The 18836-nt window shown below is 49.3% G+C and overlaps 1 protein-coding gene across 1 annotated transcript in view; it reads left to right on the forward strand.

The window, feature by feature from the left end:
• Nucleotides 1-18836, forward strand: part of WSCD2 (WSC domain containing 2) — a 132946-nt gene that overhangs the window by 41344 nt on the left and 72766 nt on the right. Inside the window, exon 2 of the mRNA XM_073313578.2 lies at nucleotides 13800-14880. Coding sequence (XP_073169679.1) covers nucleotides 14499-14880 — 382 coding nt within the window. The 5' untranslated portion in view covers nucleotides 13800-14498. The remainder of the gene's footprint in view (nucleotides 1-13799; nucleotides 14881-18836) is intronic.

Consider the following 18836-nt stretch of genomic DNA (forward strand, 5'->3'; position numbering starts at 1 on the left):
TAGTCTGCCCGCAGTGGGGCCTGTTGGAACAATTGCCTTTCCATCAGCCACTGGATTGAGACCATCAGCTATATTGCAGAGGCCATCAAACCGCTGTAAGGACCTTTGTTTGCTTGGGCTGGATTCAAACCGAGCAGCCTGGAGGTGAAATTCTCCAAATGCTATTACCAATCCCACATAGCCAGCTAGCCCCCACCTGCTACTGGAGGTTGATCACAAATGCTGAGCCCTCCCCAGGAAGTAACAGGCCTTCAAACTTTTGATACTCACAGGTCATCAAGCCACGAAAGAGAGGTGAAAAGAAAAGGAGTACTTGTGGCACCTTAGAGACTAACCAATTTATTTGAGCATGAGCTTTCGTGAGCTCACGAAAGCTCATGCTCAAATAAATTGGTTAGTCTCTAAGGTGCCACAAGTACTCCTTTTCTTTTTGCGAATACAGACTAACACGGCTGTTCCTCTGAAAGAGAGGTGCTGACTGACTTGTCACCGAGCTCTTTTGTGGGGAAGGCTGGCACATTTATGAGCTCTTAGGAGCCACAGTAATCTTTGCTGCTTTTCAAATTGGAGGGTAGGAAATGTCCCGTGGGCTCGGAGAGACATTTGAGTGATAGAGAATCTGGAAAACATTTACAGTGTGTTTTAAAAAAAAAAAGTAATCACTCAGCTTGTCTACTTGAATTTAGGAAGGAAGAGGAAGGGGGAAAAGCCAGGAGAGTGCTGCAGACAGTCTGTTATGTGTTTTTTGAAAGCTGAGATTGACTAAAAATTACATTCTGATGGGAAATGAGCCAGTATGCATGCAGAAAGGGGCTGTGTGCTTGTCAGCAAGCTGGTCTGGAGGGTGTGCTGAGATACAGCGCTTTGCACAGATTAAATCATTTAGAATGTTTCTACAGCAAATATGTTGTGATAATGTGCTCCGGGCCATCCTGACATTCTGTCAGCATCACCTGACACCCCGAGCTGCCTCTCTCCCGGTGCCCCCACGGCTAGGCATTCGGAGAACCCCAATAGGATATCAGCTTGGGGTGATGCCCTGGTGAGCAGCTGGTACCCTGCTCCAGACCCCAAGTCACATCAAGGGATAACCCCAGCAGAGAACTGCCCATTGGGTTCTGGGGGGGAGGGCTATTGCTGCAGAGTGATGCTGGCACCCCATTCTGCCCTGTGCCCCTAGAGAGCTGCACTAGGTAGTAGTCCCCCATCGTTTGCAGAAGCATAGGAAGAACTCTAAGCCTAGGTGGACAAAGAGACACTTTCAGGCAAAGAAACTCCATTAGCAGGGATCGGCCCATTGGCAGCGGTAAACCGTTTATCTTTCGAGTCCGGTGCTAACAGGAGAGTCCGGCTAGCACACTGACTAGGTGACGGGGGGGCACACCGGCAATGCCGTGCTTTCCAGGCCCAGCCCCATATCAGGGGTGGGGTGGATATGCATGGCCCAAGCAGCAGTTCCCAGAGGCATTGCGTCCGAGGCAGACAGCTCCTCCTAGAGCTCCCAAAGAGAGGTGCTGCTAAACCTATGCACGGATGTAACATATGGGCCCCGGCTGGCCAGCATTTTGGTCTGTGTCAGGAAGGAGGGGATGGCCAGCTGGTTTCAGTGGGAGACACCCATTTCCTGGGAGGAGCAAGGCTCAGGCGCATGACAAAGGCTAGGCCCTGACCAGAGAGGGGCGTCCTAACCAGAGCCAGTCGGAACGTGTTCATTAAAATATGGTTTTCCGTGAAAGCCAAAATGTTTTTCAGAGACTTATCGGTTTTTGGGTCTGGGAAGGGGAGAGCAGGAGACCAAGGCAGGTACTTGCTCTAAGGCTTGGGGATTAGAGGATGGGCTGGGACACCCAGGTTTGAGTCCCTGATGCAGAGTAATCTAGAATTAACCACCGGAACCATTTCCTGAGGGTCGTGGTGAATTCTCCGTCACTGACAATCAGTAGGGAGGCTGAAGAAGCAGCTGCGTGTTTTTCTAAAAGCTCTGCTCCAGGAATGGCTGTGGGGCAGGTCTCTGGCCTGTGCTACCCAGGCAGTCAGAGCAGAGGATCACCATGGTCACTTCTGGCCTTGAAACCGCTGAATCTCTTCCCTGGGGCAGCTGGAGCCAGGTTTGCCCCCTCTGAAGATCCGTTGCAACAGCCTCTTGAGAAGGAGGCTGTCTCAGGCGGGTGCTCTCCTGCACGGATGTACGGGAAGGAGCTACCTGGTCTCGCTGAATGAAGCCGCCCTCCATTTCCTCACAAACTCCTCTGCAATAAGGCGCTCTGGTGCCGCTGGTCTAATGCCCAGGGGTGAATCAAAACAGCTTCTGTCCGTTTTAGCTGCACAATTAATTTAGAAAGGGCATTAAAAGGCCTAATCTAACTAACGAGGATAAGACATGGAAGGTAATCACACATCTGCCTCTCCCAGCAACAGGAGCATCCAGCAATAAATATGCAGATTTGGACACAGTTCAGGCAGCCGCGAGCACTTTGCTGGTATCTGCAGAAGCGAGCGAAGAAGAGCTCAGTGTAGCTATCTCACCACCAGAAGTTATTCCCTCACCTGCCTTGGCTCTTTAAGTAGAGCACTGGGAGACAGGAGGTCCTGAGTTCAAATCCCAGCTCTGCTACTGCATGACCTTGGCTACTGACTCACCTTTCTGTGCCTAAGGGTCCCCCTCATTAAAATGGGGGTGGGGTCATAATACTAGCTACCTCCCGGAGATATTGTGAAGTCTGACTGGTCAAGACAAGATTGTGACCTGGCTGCTGGGGCGGGATGGTTGAGAAACAGGCTGTAGTGCCCTGCTCTTGTTGGACTCTGGCGTGTGTTGGCTCTGCAGAGCTCTGCAGTCTTCTCCCGGTAGCCCCACTCTGTCACACCCATTCACTAGGTGTGGTTGCTCTCTCTGTCTCTGAGCCTCCCGTGGTATCACAAAGTACCATGGATACATCCCAGGCAAAGGTATGTTTTCAGTCCAGTAGCTCCCGTGATGGACAAGGGCAGATGAAATAAACCTGGAGCCACTCTGCCTCTCTCAACAGTGGCCCAGAGCAACTCTCATCTCTCCCCCTCAACGGCTCCGTGAGATACAAAAAACAGACCTTTTCTTGCCTGGGCCTGAACATCTGAGCAGCCTGATGACACCAAAAATACAGACGACTCATGTCTTACTGCTCAAGCCTCACAATCTGCTTTAGGTTCTGATGGAATCAGGTAGCTCCCAGCTGCTTCTTCCGCCCCCCAGCCAGCTCCCACAACCATGCACCACCTTCCTCCCCACGGCCCATATTCCTTTGCCTTACTCACCGAAGTGCTGCTACATCTCCTCCACGCACAGCTTCTCCCTCCCACAGCTGGGTGGGCCGCTGCGGCCTCTTTCCACGGCCAGTCCTGGTCAGTGTTTCCTCCCCCCAGTCTATTTCTCATCAGTGGGAGATTTCGGTGTTTATTTAGTTCCAGTCTCCCTCCCCTTTGCTGCGTTGTGTGAGCAGCGTTGTGTCCTGGAGCTCCCGGAAAGGAAGACTGGGATAGTTTGGGGTGGGATGGTTGAAGTTGTACTTGCCATTTGGCTTTTTAGGCCACTAGGAAATCTCTTTTGCTTGTTGATATCCCCTTCCCCCCATTTCCCCACAACTGTAAATTCACCTGCTTTTTTAACTCACCACCCTGGCATCTGAGCTAACTATAAAGCAAGCTCTGTTGCACTCTACTGGGTATTGTTATTACTCTAACAATTTCGGCTAGAGATGGGATTTTCTTCCCCATATCAAAATAAAAGGGGTATCAAAGCAGCTAGCTGGACAAAACTGATTTCTAGCACCTCTTGTCGTAAGTACCTCACACAGCTACAAAGCAGTTTCTACAGGGAAAAGATATTTGTTGTAATAAGGGAGAGCAAAGTGCTCTGATTACAGGGCATTCTTGAATATGGACGACACAGCATGTCCTGTAAAATCTTCTTCCTTGAGGAACACCAGCTACACCTGCCTAATGAAGGAGGGGGTATTAGCCAGAGGGTCAACTGTGATCAGTGAACGGAAGAGTGGCAGCAGCTTTGGTAAACAAAGGTAGTACTAAAATAGTTGTACCACTATTAATATTGAGTGTTTCTATGTAGGTAGCATTGAGGGGCAGTGGGTCTAGCAGAGGAGGCTCTGTTCCCAGCTCTGCTACTGACTCACTCTGTGACCTTGGGCAAGTTACTTCACCTCTCTTCTTTGTTGCTTTGGTCTATTTAGACTGCAAGTGCTTCAGGGCAGGGGCCCTTCTTATGCATCTGTGCAGCACCTAACACAACGGGGCCCCTTCAGTCTCTGATATTTCTGCAAACAAAGGGGCCTAGTAACACCAGTCATGATGGGCACATTTTCCTTTAAGAAGTGAGTGGATAGATGTCACGTCACCTAGTGAGGAGCACGGTAGAAAAACAGTTGTCATGAGCGCACTGAACAGCTGTCAGGTGGGAGTCAAATCCTAGGCTGGATCTGAAGTGAGAAGTCTCTAATCTTTCTCTACGCCCTCAGCAACCAGTTAGTCAGTTTGCCTATCTGGAGACAACTGGCCTTGCTAAGCCTTAACCAGCATTTTACACTATGTGGTTCTAATCTGGTCAGCATCTAGTGCAATAATCCTGGACAAATTAAATGCCATTCTGCTTGTGAAGTCAACTGAAATCCAGGGGCCCATCCCCTTCCTAATTCAGTCAACAGGGTAAGAATGTGCCATATGCAAACAAAGGCAGCTAAAATCTAGACCTCTTCAATGTTGTAAGAGCCACAGGCCTGGTGATTTTGTCCAGCTGCCGAGGTTTCATGAGACAGGACGGTGGGCTAGTGGGTAGATCACTGCACTTAGACACTGTCACACATCCCCCTGTGACCTGGACAAGTCACTTGTTCCACCCTGTGCCTTGGTCCCCCTCTGCAAAAGGAGAATCAGACTGTCTGGCCTCCCAGGATAAAATCCACTCCTGACTGGGAGGTGTTCAGGCCCTGTGGTGGCAAGAACCATGTAAGTAACTAAAGGGCTCATCACAAGTGAGCCCCAGGGTCAATCATTGTTATTCCAAGTCCTGTGGTCATTACTCAGGGAAATCTTCCACTGATTTCTGTCCAAATTCACATCAGGACCCTGTAGACTGCTGTCCTGTCTCCCAGCCCAGGGAAGCTTAAACGCCACACCCCAGAGTCTGCTCAGACCCTTTCTCCAGGACACCATTGACCACTCCCACCTACAATCTCCCGCAAACCCCATAATAAACCAGTTCAACATAACTCCAACAGCCACCTGGCTCACACCTCCCTGCTCCTGGCATCTCTTCCCCATCCCTCCTATGGACCATCTACCTCGGCCTTTCCCTTGCCCGAGAAACCAACCTGTCCCCTCAAGCTCTCCTCCTTATCTGAGCTCTATCAGCCTTTCTAGGATCCAGGTGCTCATCAGGCAGTTACCTGACCCCTGCCCAGCTGGGTCTTATCATCCCCTCTACCGGGCCCAAACCCTGGTTCTTCAAGGGGCTCTGCCTGGCCCCCTGGCCCTGCTACAGGCCCATTGTTATTTATTTATTTCCCACAGTGTGTTCACACCACATAAGGAACCGTGAGGTTCATCTGCAATAGGGATGGGGAACCAGCCTGGAGAAAATAAGAAATGAACCGACTCAGAAGTAGAACCCAGGCGGGAACTCGCTCTGATGCTTACTGAAATTCAGAGGAGGGTTTTGTTGAATAGATACACACATTCGACAAGCACAGGCGCCTCCCCGTGCATGTTTACTAGGGAATGGGAAAACCGACTTGAACCTTTGTCCGGCACTTCCACCAGATCCAAGTCATTTGGGGAGCACTCATTTCAAGTGTGAAGCTTCCTTATGTGCGTGCGTCTGAGCTGGTGATATCCGGTGAGCATCCCCATACGATCGTGGTTTATAAGCACTGTAATTCCCCTTCTCGCCTTTGAGTTGCTCGGGATGCCTGGGAACCCGAGGTTAGCACAGTGCTATCTTCCATGCCCGATCAGGGTTTGAATTCCATCCGCTCCCGAGCAGCTGCCCCAACGGACCGTGGTGATGGCAATCTGAAATAGCCAACCGTTTTCACTGGGGCTCTGTGTCTATCCAGGAGCCTGATCTCCCTACTCCCAGCACGGCACAGTGCTCTCCAATATGCTGAAAATGGTATTAAAGAAAAAGTTAATGGCCACAGCTACTGCTATGCCTCTCACTCCAACAGGCTTGGCGTATTATTGTACCATCAGCCAGAGCTGAGTCGAGAGGGCCGTGTTCTTGCCTTGCTGTTGCACTGGATGCAATGCCACAAAGATACTGTCCTGCAAGATGCCTGGTGCCCGCACTGCCTGCAGACTTGGGGAAATAAGGGATACTCGTGCACAGGCCCCCCCCCAAACCCTCCCCTCTCCCCTCCTCCTCTAGTCAGCGGAATCCTAAATAGCTGTGGTGTGTAGCCAAGAACATAAGCCCCGTGGAATTTGCAGCTGATCTGAAACACAGGTGGGAAGGAGGGCGGGAGGGAGGGGGCCATTACACGATCTGATCCCATTTATTGACGAGCAAAGCCATCTTCCACATCACATAAAGAGGAGGCTGGAAAATCTGCTAGTGAGTCAGACTGAGGAGCAATTCTCGTGCCGTCCTCCAGAACCCCTCGTGCAATGCTGCAACATGGGTGATGGGGAGAATTCCCTCCTGACCCCGAGCTGGAAATTAGTTTCCGCCCTGAGGCATGAGGATTGATTGACCTGGTGGCTTGTATCTGAGCTAGCATAACTGCCCTGACTGGGAATGCCTGATAGACAGTATCAGCGTACAATCTGCTCATGGCAAGAGCTGGGTGCCGGGCCTGTGAAGGTGTATGCTTGTGTGTAGGCCCCTGCTGACCCATCTGCACTGCACACTACATGGCATTCTCTTTATGCAAGAGGGGCGACAGGGGTGCCATTAGAAATTGAGCATTCTCGGATCACTGAAGGGCAAAGGCCTGTCTTATTTGTGACCCTTTTCAGCGCCTCCTTCTCCTGTTTATTCTCCCCACCGACCCCGAGCAGGGCAAAGGGGAGAACAGAAGCTCATGCACAAGCCAATCATTTTCAGGTCAGCAAGCTGGGTACCAGCAGAATGGGCAGCGTGTTCGGGCCATGTCCCCTGCCTGCCTAATGGCATGTGGGGCAGATTTTCGTGTGTGGGCATAATGGGTGTATCCCTAAGGATGCATAGGAACGTCGGATGCCTGCAAGCCACTGCATGGGTACACACAGACGAGCCATTACCTGCTTTGTATGCACAATTTTGTACCCCTTTTATTGGCTCTTTGACTTGGGTAGACAACGGGGCAGACAGATTCTGCCACAGTCATTATCCAGGCTGAGTGCTTGTGATTATGCAAGTGGCACACTCACTCGTCTGACTGGTGAAATAACAGGGGAAATGTTGTATAAGGTGGTTCTGGTTCTTGTGACAGTCAGAAAAGAGACTTTTAGGCTTGCTTGGTGCTCTCCCTTAGGCCACCTTAAAATTTTTTTTGGGGCGGGGAGGGCCTGAATGCTCCTTCACAATGCATTGTCGCAGACAACATCAGGACCAGGTGAATTCATATTAGCCCCCCTAGTGACATGCAGCCATTCTCATCTCCGGGAAATCCTTGGGGCGTGGCCTTTGGAAGGCTGGGAATCGGAGATTTAGAACTCGGCCACTTCCCAGCAGCAAAGATGCAATTTACAAAAAGTTAAAGTTAAACCAAAGAACCCTCTGAATTTGAGGGTTTTCATAGATTTCTCCCATTGTTCCGACAAGGCCACAATTAACGGTGACATTTTCCCCACAGCACCTTTGTGACTGAATAGCTGCTGGCTCATTATATGTGAATCTGAATTAGCAGCCAATCAGAAGAGTCTGCCTGGGATTGCTGCTGGGGAATTCCTGAAGACCCTTTGACGACTTAGCTGTAAATTTGCTTTTCATTCGATTGTGGGAGTCTGGACTGAAGCATGACAGTCTCAAAGGGATGTGATTAACAGGACGGTGCAAAAGGCGACCCTGCGGATCAGTCTGCATAGGCCTCATTGCCTTCCAGGGACAGGAAACTCTTCGACTCATTTCAAACCCAGCTGAACGTCCAGGCTGTTATTGCATTTGTGTCCGGCTTTGGAAAGATGGGGTCGGGGGCGGGGAAACAGGAGAGGAGATGGGAGGAGAAGGGAAAACTGTTGAAAGACAGACCCTACTGCAGCAGAGCGAACAGGAAATGTGCAGGGAGTGTGGCACAAAGAAGCGGAGGGGAAAAGAGTGAAAATGGATGCTGTCCGTACGTATATGTTGTACACCGGGCAGCCACTGGTGCGTGTCTGTGTGCATATGGCAGTGTGCATATCAGTGTGTGTGTGTGACTGTGTATATCTCTGTGTGAGAGGGTTACTCTATTCTTGCTAGAAAAATTCAGTGGAACTTCCCTAGCAATCAAATGGCATTAAAAAACAAATGTTGTCACTCTAACTTGTCACCCTTATTACCAGGCATAAAGCTCTTCTAGTCCTGTAACACACCATGGGCCTGTGCCCCCTTTGGTCCATCCTACAGGTGAATTTCACTAGCACAAAGGCTCCTGTAAAGCGAATTTCAGTGTCACGTGGAGAAGCTGAATTTTAAATCCACACAAGGAAGTGGTCACACTTGCTCACTCATCCAATCAGGGAACAGGAACAATATCATGTGACTGATCTGACCACTCTTAGCTACTCGGGATTGGCTACGTTCAGAGAATTGTTTGTGAGCAATCTGGGTAGTTTAAAATAAAATGCAAAAAGGATGTGTTCAGTAACAAATACACCAGAGGTAACTGTGATCTGCTTGGGGACACTTAGCAGAAAAAGTGGTCAGTTATCTGTTGTGAGTTATTGGCCCATCCCTAAGTCATTAGTAATAAGAGCTCATTCAGATATAGGGCTGAGAGCAGTGGATATAAATTGATTAGAGCATTAAAGTACGCTAAATGCAATGATAATTAGCATAAATCATAGATTATCAGGGTTGGAAGAGACCTCAGGAGGTCATCTAGTCCAACCCCCCTGCTCAAAGCAGGACCAAGCCCCAATTTTTGCCCTAATCCCTAATTGGCCCCCTCAGGGATTGAACTCACAAGCCTGGGTTTAGCCGGCCAATGCTCAAACCACTGAGCTATCCCTCCCCCTAATCTATGTGTCTGTGCCTGCTGCCTGGCCCTCAGTGTGATGAAGAGGAACCGTGAAGCCGGAAAGACCTGAATGAAGAGAAAGAAAGGCTGGAAAAGGAAAGAGATCACAGTGGCCTGCTTCCCTGACTCTAGGGGGAGCTCCCGAGACACTCACGGGAAGCTAGCAGTCAGTTTTGCACCGTTGTCCTTCGCGTGAGCAGTTCAGGGTTCATGAATCTTCTCTCCACGTTTTCAGTCTGCTACTAATTGTCTCATTCGCATTTTAAAAATCTTTCTCACCCCTTTGTAAATGCTGCTAAATAGCAGTGCAAATCCCAGCGAGGAACCCAGAGCTGCATATAGGATATCTGAAGAGGGGTCTGGCAAGCCTAGCTAGAGACACGCAGTAGCCTCTGTATACAGATATTCTCTCTCTCTCACTCACAGCAAGGCAAAGGGCTGCAATGTAATTAGACCTTTCCAAATTACATTGACTCCTCAGGGTTCTGTGGCTTGATGATGACATTTCCAGGGGTAATTTTCCTGGCACGAGCTGCCCTTGGGTACGTTCCTCTTGCCCACAATAAGAACTTGTGCCTTTTGGGACGTGTGGCCAAAGAAAGTTGAGATGGTGCCAGACGTGTATGGGGTCCAGATGGATAGTGTGTGGCCAGAGAGGAGCCGGGACAAGGGCTGGAGAAGGCTACTTTCTCATCAGTATCGAGGTGGTAGCCGAGGCAACAGAGATACAAAGGCTAAGAGCCAGGCTTCTAGCAAAGCGTAGGCCCCATGTGCTGAGCAGCTCTTCTGAAAATCTAGCTGTAAGTGTCACCGTGAGAGCTGCTGGGAGCGGAGCCAGCCTAAAAATCTGGCCTCATTTGTGGGGGCTGAGCTGACTCGAAAACCTGACCTCCCATGGGGGAAAGTAGCTTGGAAAGGGGCCCGGGCATTGAAGGAATTCACACAGGTATCTTTGCACAACAGAGCAGTAGACACACAGCTAAAGCAGTTTGACAGGCAGTCGCTGAACAATGACTGGGTTGGCTAATCCTGAGAGGAAGGCCGGTTTTGTGGAGCAGCAATCAGGAGAGCCGGATTCTATCACTTACTCTCACTGTGCCTCAGTTTCTCCATCTAATAACACCAACCTATCTGACAGGGGTTTATGAGGCTTATAGTTGTAAAGCCTGTTGAGATCTTCAGATAGCAGGAACCCCAGAAGCGCAAATTGTCTGTTGCATGTTACTTTGATTAGGGAGGGAAATATAAATGTAAAATCCATTCTTTTTCTAAGTGCACATAACCAAGGAACATCTGTTGGTTGGAGAGCATTAATTGGAAACAGTGGCCGTGACCAAACCTCCCTCTGCACTCAGATGTGTGCTCTATTAGGCAGGCTGCAATGAGGAGTTTGTTGCCAATGCTGGATGGCTTTGTGGTGGAGAGGTTTCCGATGGTTGCTTCTCATCTGTCATGCAGAACAGTCTGGAAAATGCAGGAGAATGACCACATTTAAAGAGAGTTTCATGGGGCTGTCCAGGTCCGGGTGTTTTCTGGTCTGGAAATAACCTATTTCTGGGTTGCATTGGATTAGAAACACCAGGAGAACAGCTGAGCCAGCTACAAGTTGGTACTTAATATTTCTAGTCTTCAATGAAGCTAGGGGCACAGAAACACATTCAATAAAGAAATAATGGGTGCAAAGTTATCAGAACTGCAACAAATCTGCCCCCTCCCTCAGGTTTGGGTTCAGGGAAAGCTTTAGGCAGAGGTTTGGGTCACTTCTGCTTTTCAGTGAACTAGCTAGTGCATCCCTACACAGGGCCAGATATCCAGCTGGTATGAAGTGATGTTGATCCATTGAAGACCAGGCTCCTCAGTATCATGCGATAGCAGCAGCTACGTGCTTTCCCGGATGCACCAGGGAAGACCTATGAAGCACAGGGAGCTGTGCAGATTTAGCCCAGCTGAGGATCTGGTCTGATGGCAGTGGTCCATTTTTCAGAACCACCTGTCTGGAGCCCAGGAGCGAGTATGGCATTTGCACAAGGAGAAGTAGCCGGGTTGATCTGTTCCGGTCACACTCTTCACTGGTGGCCCTACTCTCCTTTTTCTGTGCTTACGCAGTCTGTGCACATGACCTGCATGCCCCCTATGCATCGTTTAATCCCTGCTTGTGCAAAGAGCCTAGCGCAGGTACTCCGCTCTGCCAGGAATTTCACCTGTCGTTTTCCCCTCCAAGCGCACCTGGGGGCTTGTCTTCGTGTACAGGGCTACAGTGGGGCGGCTGTACCAGTGCAGAGTTCTCAGCTGTGCCACGGTGGTGCTTTAGTGAAGACCCTACTACGCCGTTGGTAGAGCTTCTCCCGTCGGCGTAGTTAATCTGCCTTCCCGAGAGGCGGTAGCTTTGTCAACAGGAGACGCTCTCCCGCCAACGCAGCACTGTCTACACCCGGGCGTAGGTCGGTGTCACTCCGTCGCTCAGGGTGTGGATTTTTCATGCCCACGAGTGACGTAATTACACTGTGATAGGTCCAGAGTGTAGGCCTGAGGTTGTTCACAAAAGAACCGGAACATTCGCTGGGGTGGGGGTGGTTTTGTGGCCACCCCCTCAACTCCGGCATGGGAAACAGGCCGTCTCTTTTGCCATTATGAGGGAGTCGAACAGGTACCTGGAGCTCGTGGCTTACGACCGTGTCCGATTTAGCAAGCGAAGGCGAGTCCAGGCTGGGCAACGCTGAGATGGGAGACTTCCAAGGAAATCTCTGGGGTCTGCACCACGTGGTGGTTGGGGTTCGGTGGGTGGTAGTCTGGGAGCAGATGAACTGAGCCACTATGAACCAATGCCACCACATGATCCTGGGGAGGGCAGGAGGGGCTGTGCTGATGGGAGCTGTGGGAGAGGTATAACACTGAGGTTCTCTGACTGCTGGGCGGGGGGGGGGGGCATTCGAGATCCTGAACCCGTTAATGAAGCAGGGTGTTAATATGAAGAGAGCGATTTTCAAAAGTGCCTTGGGAGCCTGCAGCATAAAAAGTCATTTGCATTCTGGTCACCTGACCATGGACCGGCCCCTTTAGACAGAGTCAGAGCCGGGTTGCTGCTATGCAGTAACTAAATTACTCACCCAGCTCTAGGTTATCTTTCTTCTGCCATCAGTGGGGGTTTTATCATCAAGTGCATGAGGATTGCATCAGAAGCGTCTGCCCTAGTTGCTTCCAGCGGTTGTGCTCTAAGAACTGGGACCTTCATGTTGCTTTGCCATTGAGGCCTCTCGCCTTGGGGGAGGGGGGCAGTCAGGTGCTGAGATAAAAGACAATCCGTCTGAGTCAGCCAGGACTTTTCAAAGTGGTGAATGGTTTCGATGCGGGGATCGGGTGCTTTGCCTTGACACATTTTTGAGGGAAGTTGATCCTCAAGAACCGAATGGCTTGATAGCAAAGGTTTGATCCAAAGAAGATGCAGGCAGGTGCCAGGCAAGCTTCTCATTTTAGCTCTGCCGTTACATTTGCAGCCACCCCCACTCCCCCCACACACACCATTCTAGCCCTGGGATGCTCCCTGCACCGGCTCTGCCGATGACACCCCTCCGCCCTGACCTGCAGCTCCCCTGCTATGCCAGCCATGAGCTCCTTCCTCCTGGCTCTGCTGGCACCCCTCAGTTTTGACTGGGCTCTAGGACACTGGTCTCTGCCGTTCTCCTTTGACACTCTTGTGAAGGAACTGCCCATTGTGTGTGGAGATTTGCTATGATATGCATAGGACTAGCAGCCTACTGGCTTCATAATGACCTGAACAAACCAGGCTTGGACTCCAGTCTCCAGCTACCATAGGCTCACACATGCTCTCCAGAGACTGAAAATCAGAGATGGTTTAAAAAATCTTGCGTGTTTCACAGCAACACCTCACATTGTACCTCAGGCTCAGCTGGAGAGCCCTTCCCATCCATGCTGCTCATAATGAGCACAGTTTAAGGAGGTTTAGCTGTCCCTTTAACAAGACAATGTTGGTGAAAATGAAGACAGCTAATCATTCCTCCATGTGGAACCATATGCCAAGCCAACAGGGAATTTGTAGGAACAATAAGACACATGTGTTTTGAACCGGGTCTCATCAACCGGTTGACTGGATGTTCTCCGAGAAGTCTGCCTTTGCTCAGGCTGGGACGGGAACACATGCAGGCAGCTGTTTGGGGCTGTGGCTTTACACACACCATGACAGGGAGGCGATGCACAAAGATGCACTTTGTATGAAATGCTGCAATCCTCTGCCAGCTGATTGAAAGAGTTAGCTGATAGCTAATAGGGATTCTCCCTTAGGTAGCAGAGACCTGTGCTTTCAGAGCAAGAGAATCTGAGTTCTATCCTGGCTGAATCCAGGAAATTCCAAGTGGCCGCAGTGTATGACACAGTGACAACTGTGACATGCCTGGACAGTCCTGGATTTCTTATAATAAGTTAATTTGCAAATATCCCAGACTGCTAAGCTTCAAAAGGAAAGAAGAGGAGTTGTGTTTTATCTTGACTGGGATCTGTCTGGGGGAGGGTTTGCAGCTTCAGATGCTATAAATCTGTCCCTAAAGCCTTCTGAACACTTTTCTAATGATTGTCATTCCTTTTGACTTGCAGGTAGAGATTTCTTGTCCTGAGACCAAAATGAATGGAGATTCATTAAACAAAGGGCTCCAGTCAGTATTCCGTACCTGGAGATGCATCCAGGGACCTTTTATTCTTTCGCTGAAAGGGAGACGGTGCCATTTCCATTACAGAAATGCCTGCAAGAACCAGCTCTGAGGAGCTGAAAGCAGAGAAAGCCAGTGAGGGGAGCTGTGTCAGCTGATCAGCTTTCAAATCACCTTCAAACACTCAATTTTCTTAACATGATCCTGCCATCAGTGGAGTCTCCAGAGCACCCCTTAGGAACGTTAACAGGAGAAGAATAAAATGGGAGCTACTGTGATTTGCTTTGAGAAATACCTCGTTTTCTTAGCACAAAACGGGAACTGAAAAATAGACTCTCCATCCCCTTACCCTAGCCCCTTCGGACTTTATTGAATTCTAAAATATTTCTGTATGAGTTCTGTACACAGTCCCGTTCTGCTTTAGTGGGTACTTATTGATCCCAAAATAACACCAGGGGAGAATACTTCAGCAATTGAACCAGCGCAGTGGGACGGCTGACAAAAGGCCATTGTCCTTCCTTTCCCACTTCTCTCATATCAGCCGGTTTTGACCCACTCTTGTGCACTTGAAGAGAGTGGCGAGACTAGAGTTGCTGAATTTGCTCGGCGACATCCCACCCAACACAAGGCGAGTAATGAAGGCGCTATGGCCAAATTATTGGTAAAGTTCCAGCGTTATTTCAGGCGGAAACCCGTGCGCTTCTTTACTCTGATCGTGCTGTACCTGACGGCCGGGAGCCTGGTGTTTCTGCACTCTGGGTTTGCGGGGGAGCCCACCATCTCAGAGAATGAACCCAACCCCGTGGATGGCACCAGCGAAGGGACGGCGTTTCAGTACCTGGGGGTGGTTCAGCTCGGGAGGGGCTTCAAAGAGACCTCGGAGGCTCGGAATTCGGTCCGGAGGTATGGGCCTTGGTTCAAGAGCGTTTCCAAGGATACGCCGGAGAGGAACAAAATGGGGGACTATGGCGGGGCCTGGAGCAGAGCTCTCAAAGGGAGGAAGGTCCGTGAGAAAGAGGAGGACAGAGGTAAGATTCTGATGGGGCTGTGGGAAGAGAGGCTGAATAATAGCATATATTCATAGCAGGGAAATGGCAGAGACTAATAGCAAACCTCCTGGGCAAAATCCTGGCCCCCAGGAGTCAAGAGGAGTTTTGTCCCTGATATTTGCTCATCCATCCCCTTGTAGGGCATTTTCCAGGGCTTTAGCGATTCTGGTTTTCCATAATTCACTCAACCCAGCTTCCCCCACTTCCTTTGGGAATTCATGCCTTCAGCCAGTAGAATCCCCCCTCCCCGCCCCCCAGATATTCAGCCTGAAGTTTCCTTTGCTCATTTTCATCTCGAACGTCCAAGGGCCTCAGACCAAAACAATCTGCCTCCCCTAGGGTGTTGATAAGTGGTGCTTGCAAACATCCAACTAACCCTCAGGGAACTTTCAAGAGGATAACTGGCAAGCGAAGAGAAACACAAGTTGAATCTGAGGTCCAATTTATGTCCCATTGGCCCTACGGATTTGAATATGCTCTTGTGTCTCCTGCATTGAGTGAGTCTCATCTGCTAGGCACACCCTGAGCTAGATTCTGATCTCAGTTACACTATCTTGTGTCTCCATTGGCTTTAGTGGGGTTACTCTCAATTTACATTGGCGTAACTGAGATTAGCAAGGATCTTCATCTTGCCCTGTATTTTTACTGGCGCCTGCCTGTGGGAACGCTAATCTGAACACAACCTGAGCTTCTCCCATGGGGGTGCGTTGAAATCCACTCATTTTTAATGGTCCCGCTGGATGCCTAATTGAAAGCCTGAGAAAGACCGAAACCCACACGTTGAAGTGAGTTTCTGTTTCCCAAGCTTTCTGTGCATTGGAGCTGATAAGGCAGCACTGCAGTGGATCAGTGATGTTTCTAAACCAGCCAAAGAGCTTGCACCAAAATCAGCATCCTCAATCTCTTTGCGTCTATCTGAACTATACATCCCTGGCGGTTCAGCTTTGGCACCATGACGGGGGACCGAGAGGGCACTGGGGACAGACCAACACCTGTCAGCCCCTCCTAATCCCCTTTTAAATATACATTATCTCAGTTTTAAATGAAACCTGCTACTGATTTTACCCTCAGCTGACAGCGTCTTTTGTGTGGTGACTTATTGCGTGGCTTCTGATGTGCTTATCGTCTCTGAGAACCTAATTTACAGTACCTAACAGGACAGTTATTTTATGGGGGATGCAGAGCAATCATAGGTTCTGTTTCTTTACTGAGCAGGGTGGCTTAGCCAGCTTTGTCTATTCCCAGTCATTATTTCCATTCGTGCCAGAGGGTGCCACAGAGAGGCAGTGCATCATCCATTTCTTTAGCAAGAAAAGGCATCCTGCATCTTTTTGCTTAACACTGTCCTGCATGGATGTTTGCTGCGCGCAGTAGACTGCAAGAGCCAAAGAAACCCAAAACCTACTTCTGGAGCTACCTGATTTCCTCCTCCTGTTCTGAACATTCCCGCTGCTCCACGAAGAGTCTCTAAAAGCATTTGTGCCATCGGTACGAACTGGGAGACGAATGGATCACCTCGCTCGGTTGCTGTAGTTATAGCGGTCTTGTTGCTTACCCTGAAACATTTGCCAGACTGCCCGCCCAGAAAGACACAGACATGCCTTTGATCATGAAGACACCTTCCCAATATTTGTTGTTATTAATACTTCTGGTATGCCTCACCTACTTAATGTGGGCATTCTGGGTGAATGGGTGGATGCAAATTCCTTCTAAAGTAATGGGAAATTAAAGTACAGCCAATTACATTTGCAGTAGGTGCTCTGATTTGATGTTTAGATGTCCTGATATACCAACTGTCCTTCTCTCTGTCGGTAAATAACGTACAACATATTGTGGATCGGCTAAAATGTTGTTAATTACCCAGGATAAGCTAATTTAGTAGTTCTCATTGGTTTTTAAAAGCTCACTTATTGACCGTTTGGTTGAGTATACGCAGACAAACACACACTCTCTGAGGTGCTCTAAGGTTGTGTGTGTGCAGCTGCATTTTCAGAAGTGCTCGCTGCATCTGTCTCTCTCCATCCTGGGCCTACTCCAGGAGCGCGGGGGCTGCTTGGTACCTTGGAAAATCAGGCCCCAAATGGCTCAAGTCGAGCACCCGAAACTAGTGGCAACTTTTGAAAATCCAGGCCAGTATGCCAGGGTTACTGCTTCAGACCCGGGATAAGCCTCGCTTTAGAAAATTGTCCTACATAACAGGATGAGGTGTCAGGAGAGTACCCAAAGATGACACAAAATTACCTGCAATCCGTGTTCCCAGATTGGAAGATGAACGGGAACGGTACATTTACAAGGCAGTTAGACTCTGCAAATACATTTTGCCTTGAGTTCTCAATCTACTCGTTTTTCCCCCTTGAAGCACTAACTTGCGTCTTTGGTTGAGTGTGAATGCTGTTACAATTTGTTGTCATTAATAAAGTGGGCTGGTGAGAAGAAGCAATATAGCATGTTGTTACAGTACAGTGCACCTGTGACAGCAGCATAATAGATTGCGTTGGTATTTAGGGAAATAGCGGCAGCGTTATCCATTATGGGAACCCAAAATGAAATACGAAATAGCAGCAGTAACTACTGATGATGGCTCCAGCAGCACGTTCAAGCCCTGGTATATTTTTGAAGATGATTTCTTTCCATAGCTTTTCCCAGGGAAGGCTTATGTGGACCTTAAACAATGTGGACAGCCATATTATCGTCACCAGTGGTATTTAATTGCTGGTGCAGTTCTGTTGCAAAAACACATAGTTAAAAACGGGCCATGTCCACAGGAAAGACGAGACCTCCTGCAAAACCAGACAAACACATCGTGAGCCATTAGGAAGCTGAGCATGTGAAGAATGTTGGGAGCATTCACATGTCCCCCTATTGTGAACTAATTCAGTCTCTCTCTCTCTGTTCCCCAGGATAGTTCTGTGAGCGTCCTGCTTGAGTTAGCATTAATGGGCGAATGTCCTGCAGGTAGCAAGGTAATCTCTTCCCAGGCATTTCCCCTCTAAGTCACAGGCTGGCATCTGGCCCATACAAGCTGCGAGAAAGGCTCCGCAACAATTGGCAAGTGGATGAAAGGATTTAATTCATCTGCAGCGACTGTGTCAAGCAGCTCTGGTTGCAGGGATCAATGTTTGTGGTTCTGGGCTGTGGAGGTGCAAAGGAGGACTGGAAAGAACATAAAGGAGGTGGGATGTATGAGATACGCAAGAGGTGATGGCTTCTCATAATCCGTTCCCACAATATGATCCCTGTTTATTTCCTTTACCTCTCCAGTATCAGGGGGTAGCCGTGTTAGTCTGTATCCACAAAAACAACGAGGAGTCCGGTGGCACCTTCAAGACTAACAGATTTATTTCAGCATAAGCTTTTGTGGGTCAAAACCCCACTTCTTCAGATGCAGAAGTGGGGTTTTTACCTATGAAAGCTTATGCTTTACCTCTGAATCCCTGGACATTTTGCAGCATCAGCCCCTTTGTACAGAATCTGAGCATCGAGGGACAATAAATGTTGAACAATTTACAGGCTAATTCCGATTAACTTCCATCCTCAGCTCCCAGTGGTGTGGGTGGGAATTGTGGCGTGCAGCACCCCCTCAGCAAATGCTCTGCACCAAAAAGGATTAGGCCTGAAACAATACTCCTAGATGCTGTATGCTGTGTGTTTGAATGGCTGCAGCACTGAAACCAGCCAGAAACTCACCTCTGCATCGTGGGCGCAGAAATGATTGTTAATTGGTTGATATTTTGTGTTCTGTTTGGAATTCCCCTGCACTTAACGTTTGCCCTAGAATAGCAACTGTCACTCACACAACAAGGAGCTTATGTAAAATGTCCACACACAAAGCCACAGCAAAGAGATGACAGACGCGCACAACTCCCTCGCAAGCAGGTGCCTCGCCCGGTGCCATTCGCTGAGCATGCTGCCCCCGCTACCTTTCATCTTGTCAG

Source organism: Lepidochelys kempii, chromosome 15 (genome assembly GCF_965140285.1).
Source record: "Lepidochelys kempii isolate rLepKem1 chromosome 15, rLepKem1.hap1, whole genome shotgun sequence".
NCBI classification, from domain to species: domain Eukaryota; kingdom Metazoa; phylum Chordata; order Testudines; family Cheloniidae; genus Lepidochelys; species Lepidochelys kempii.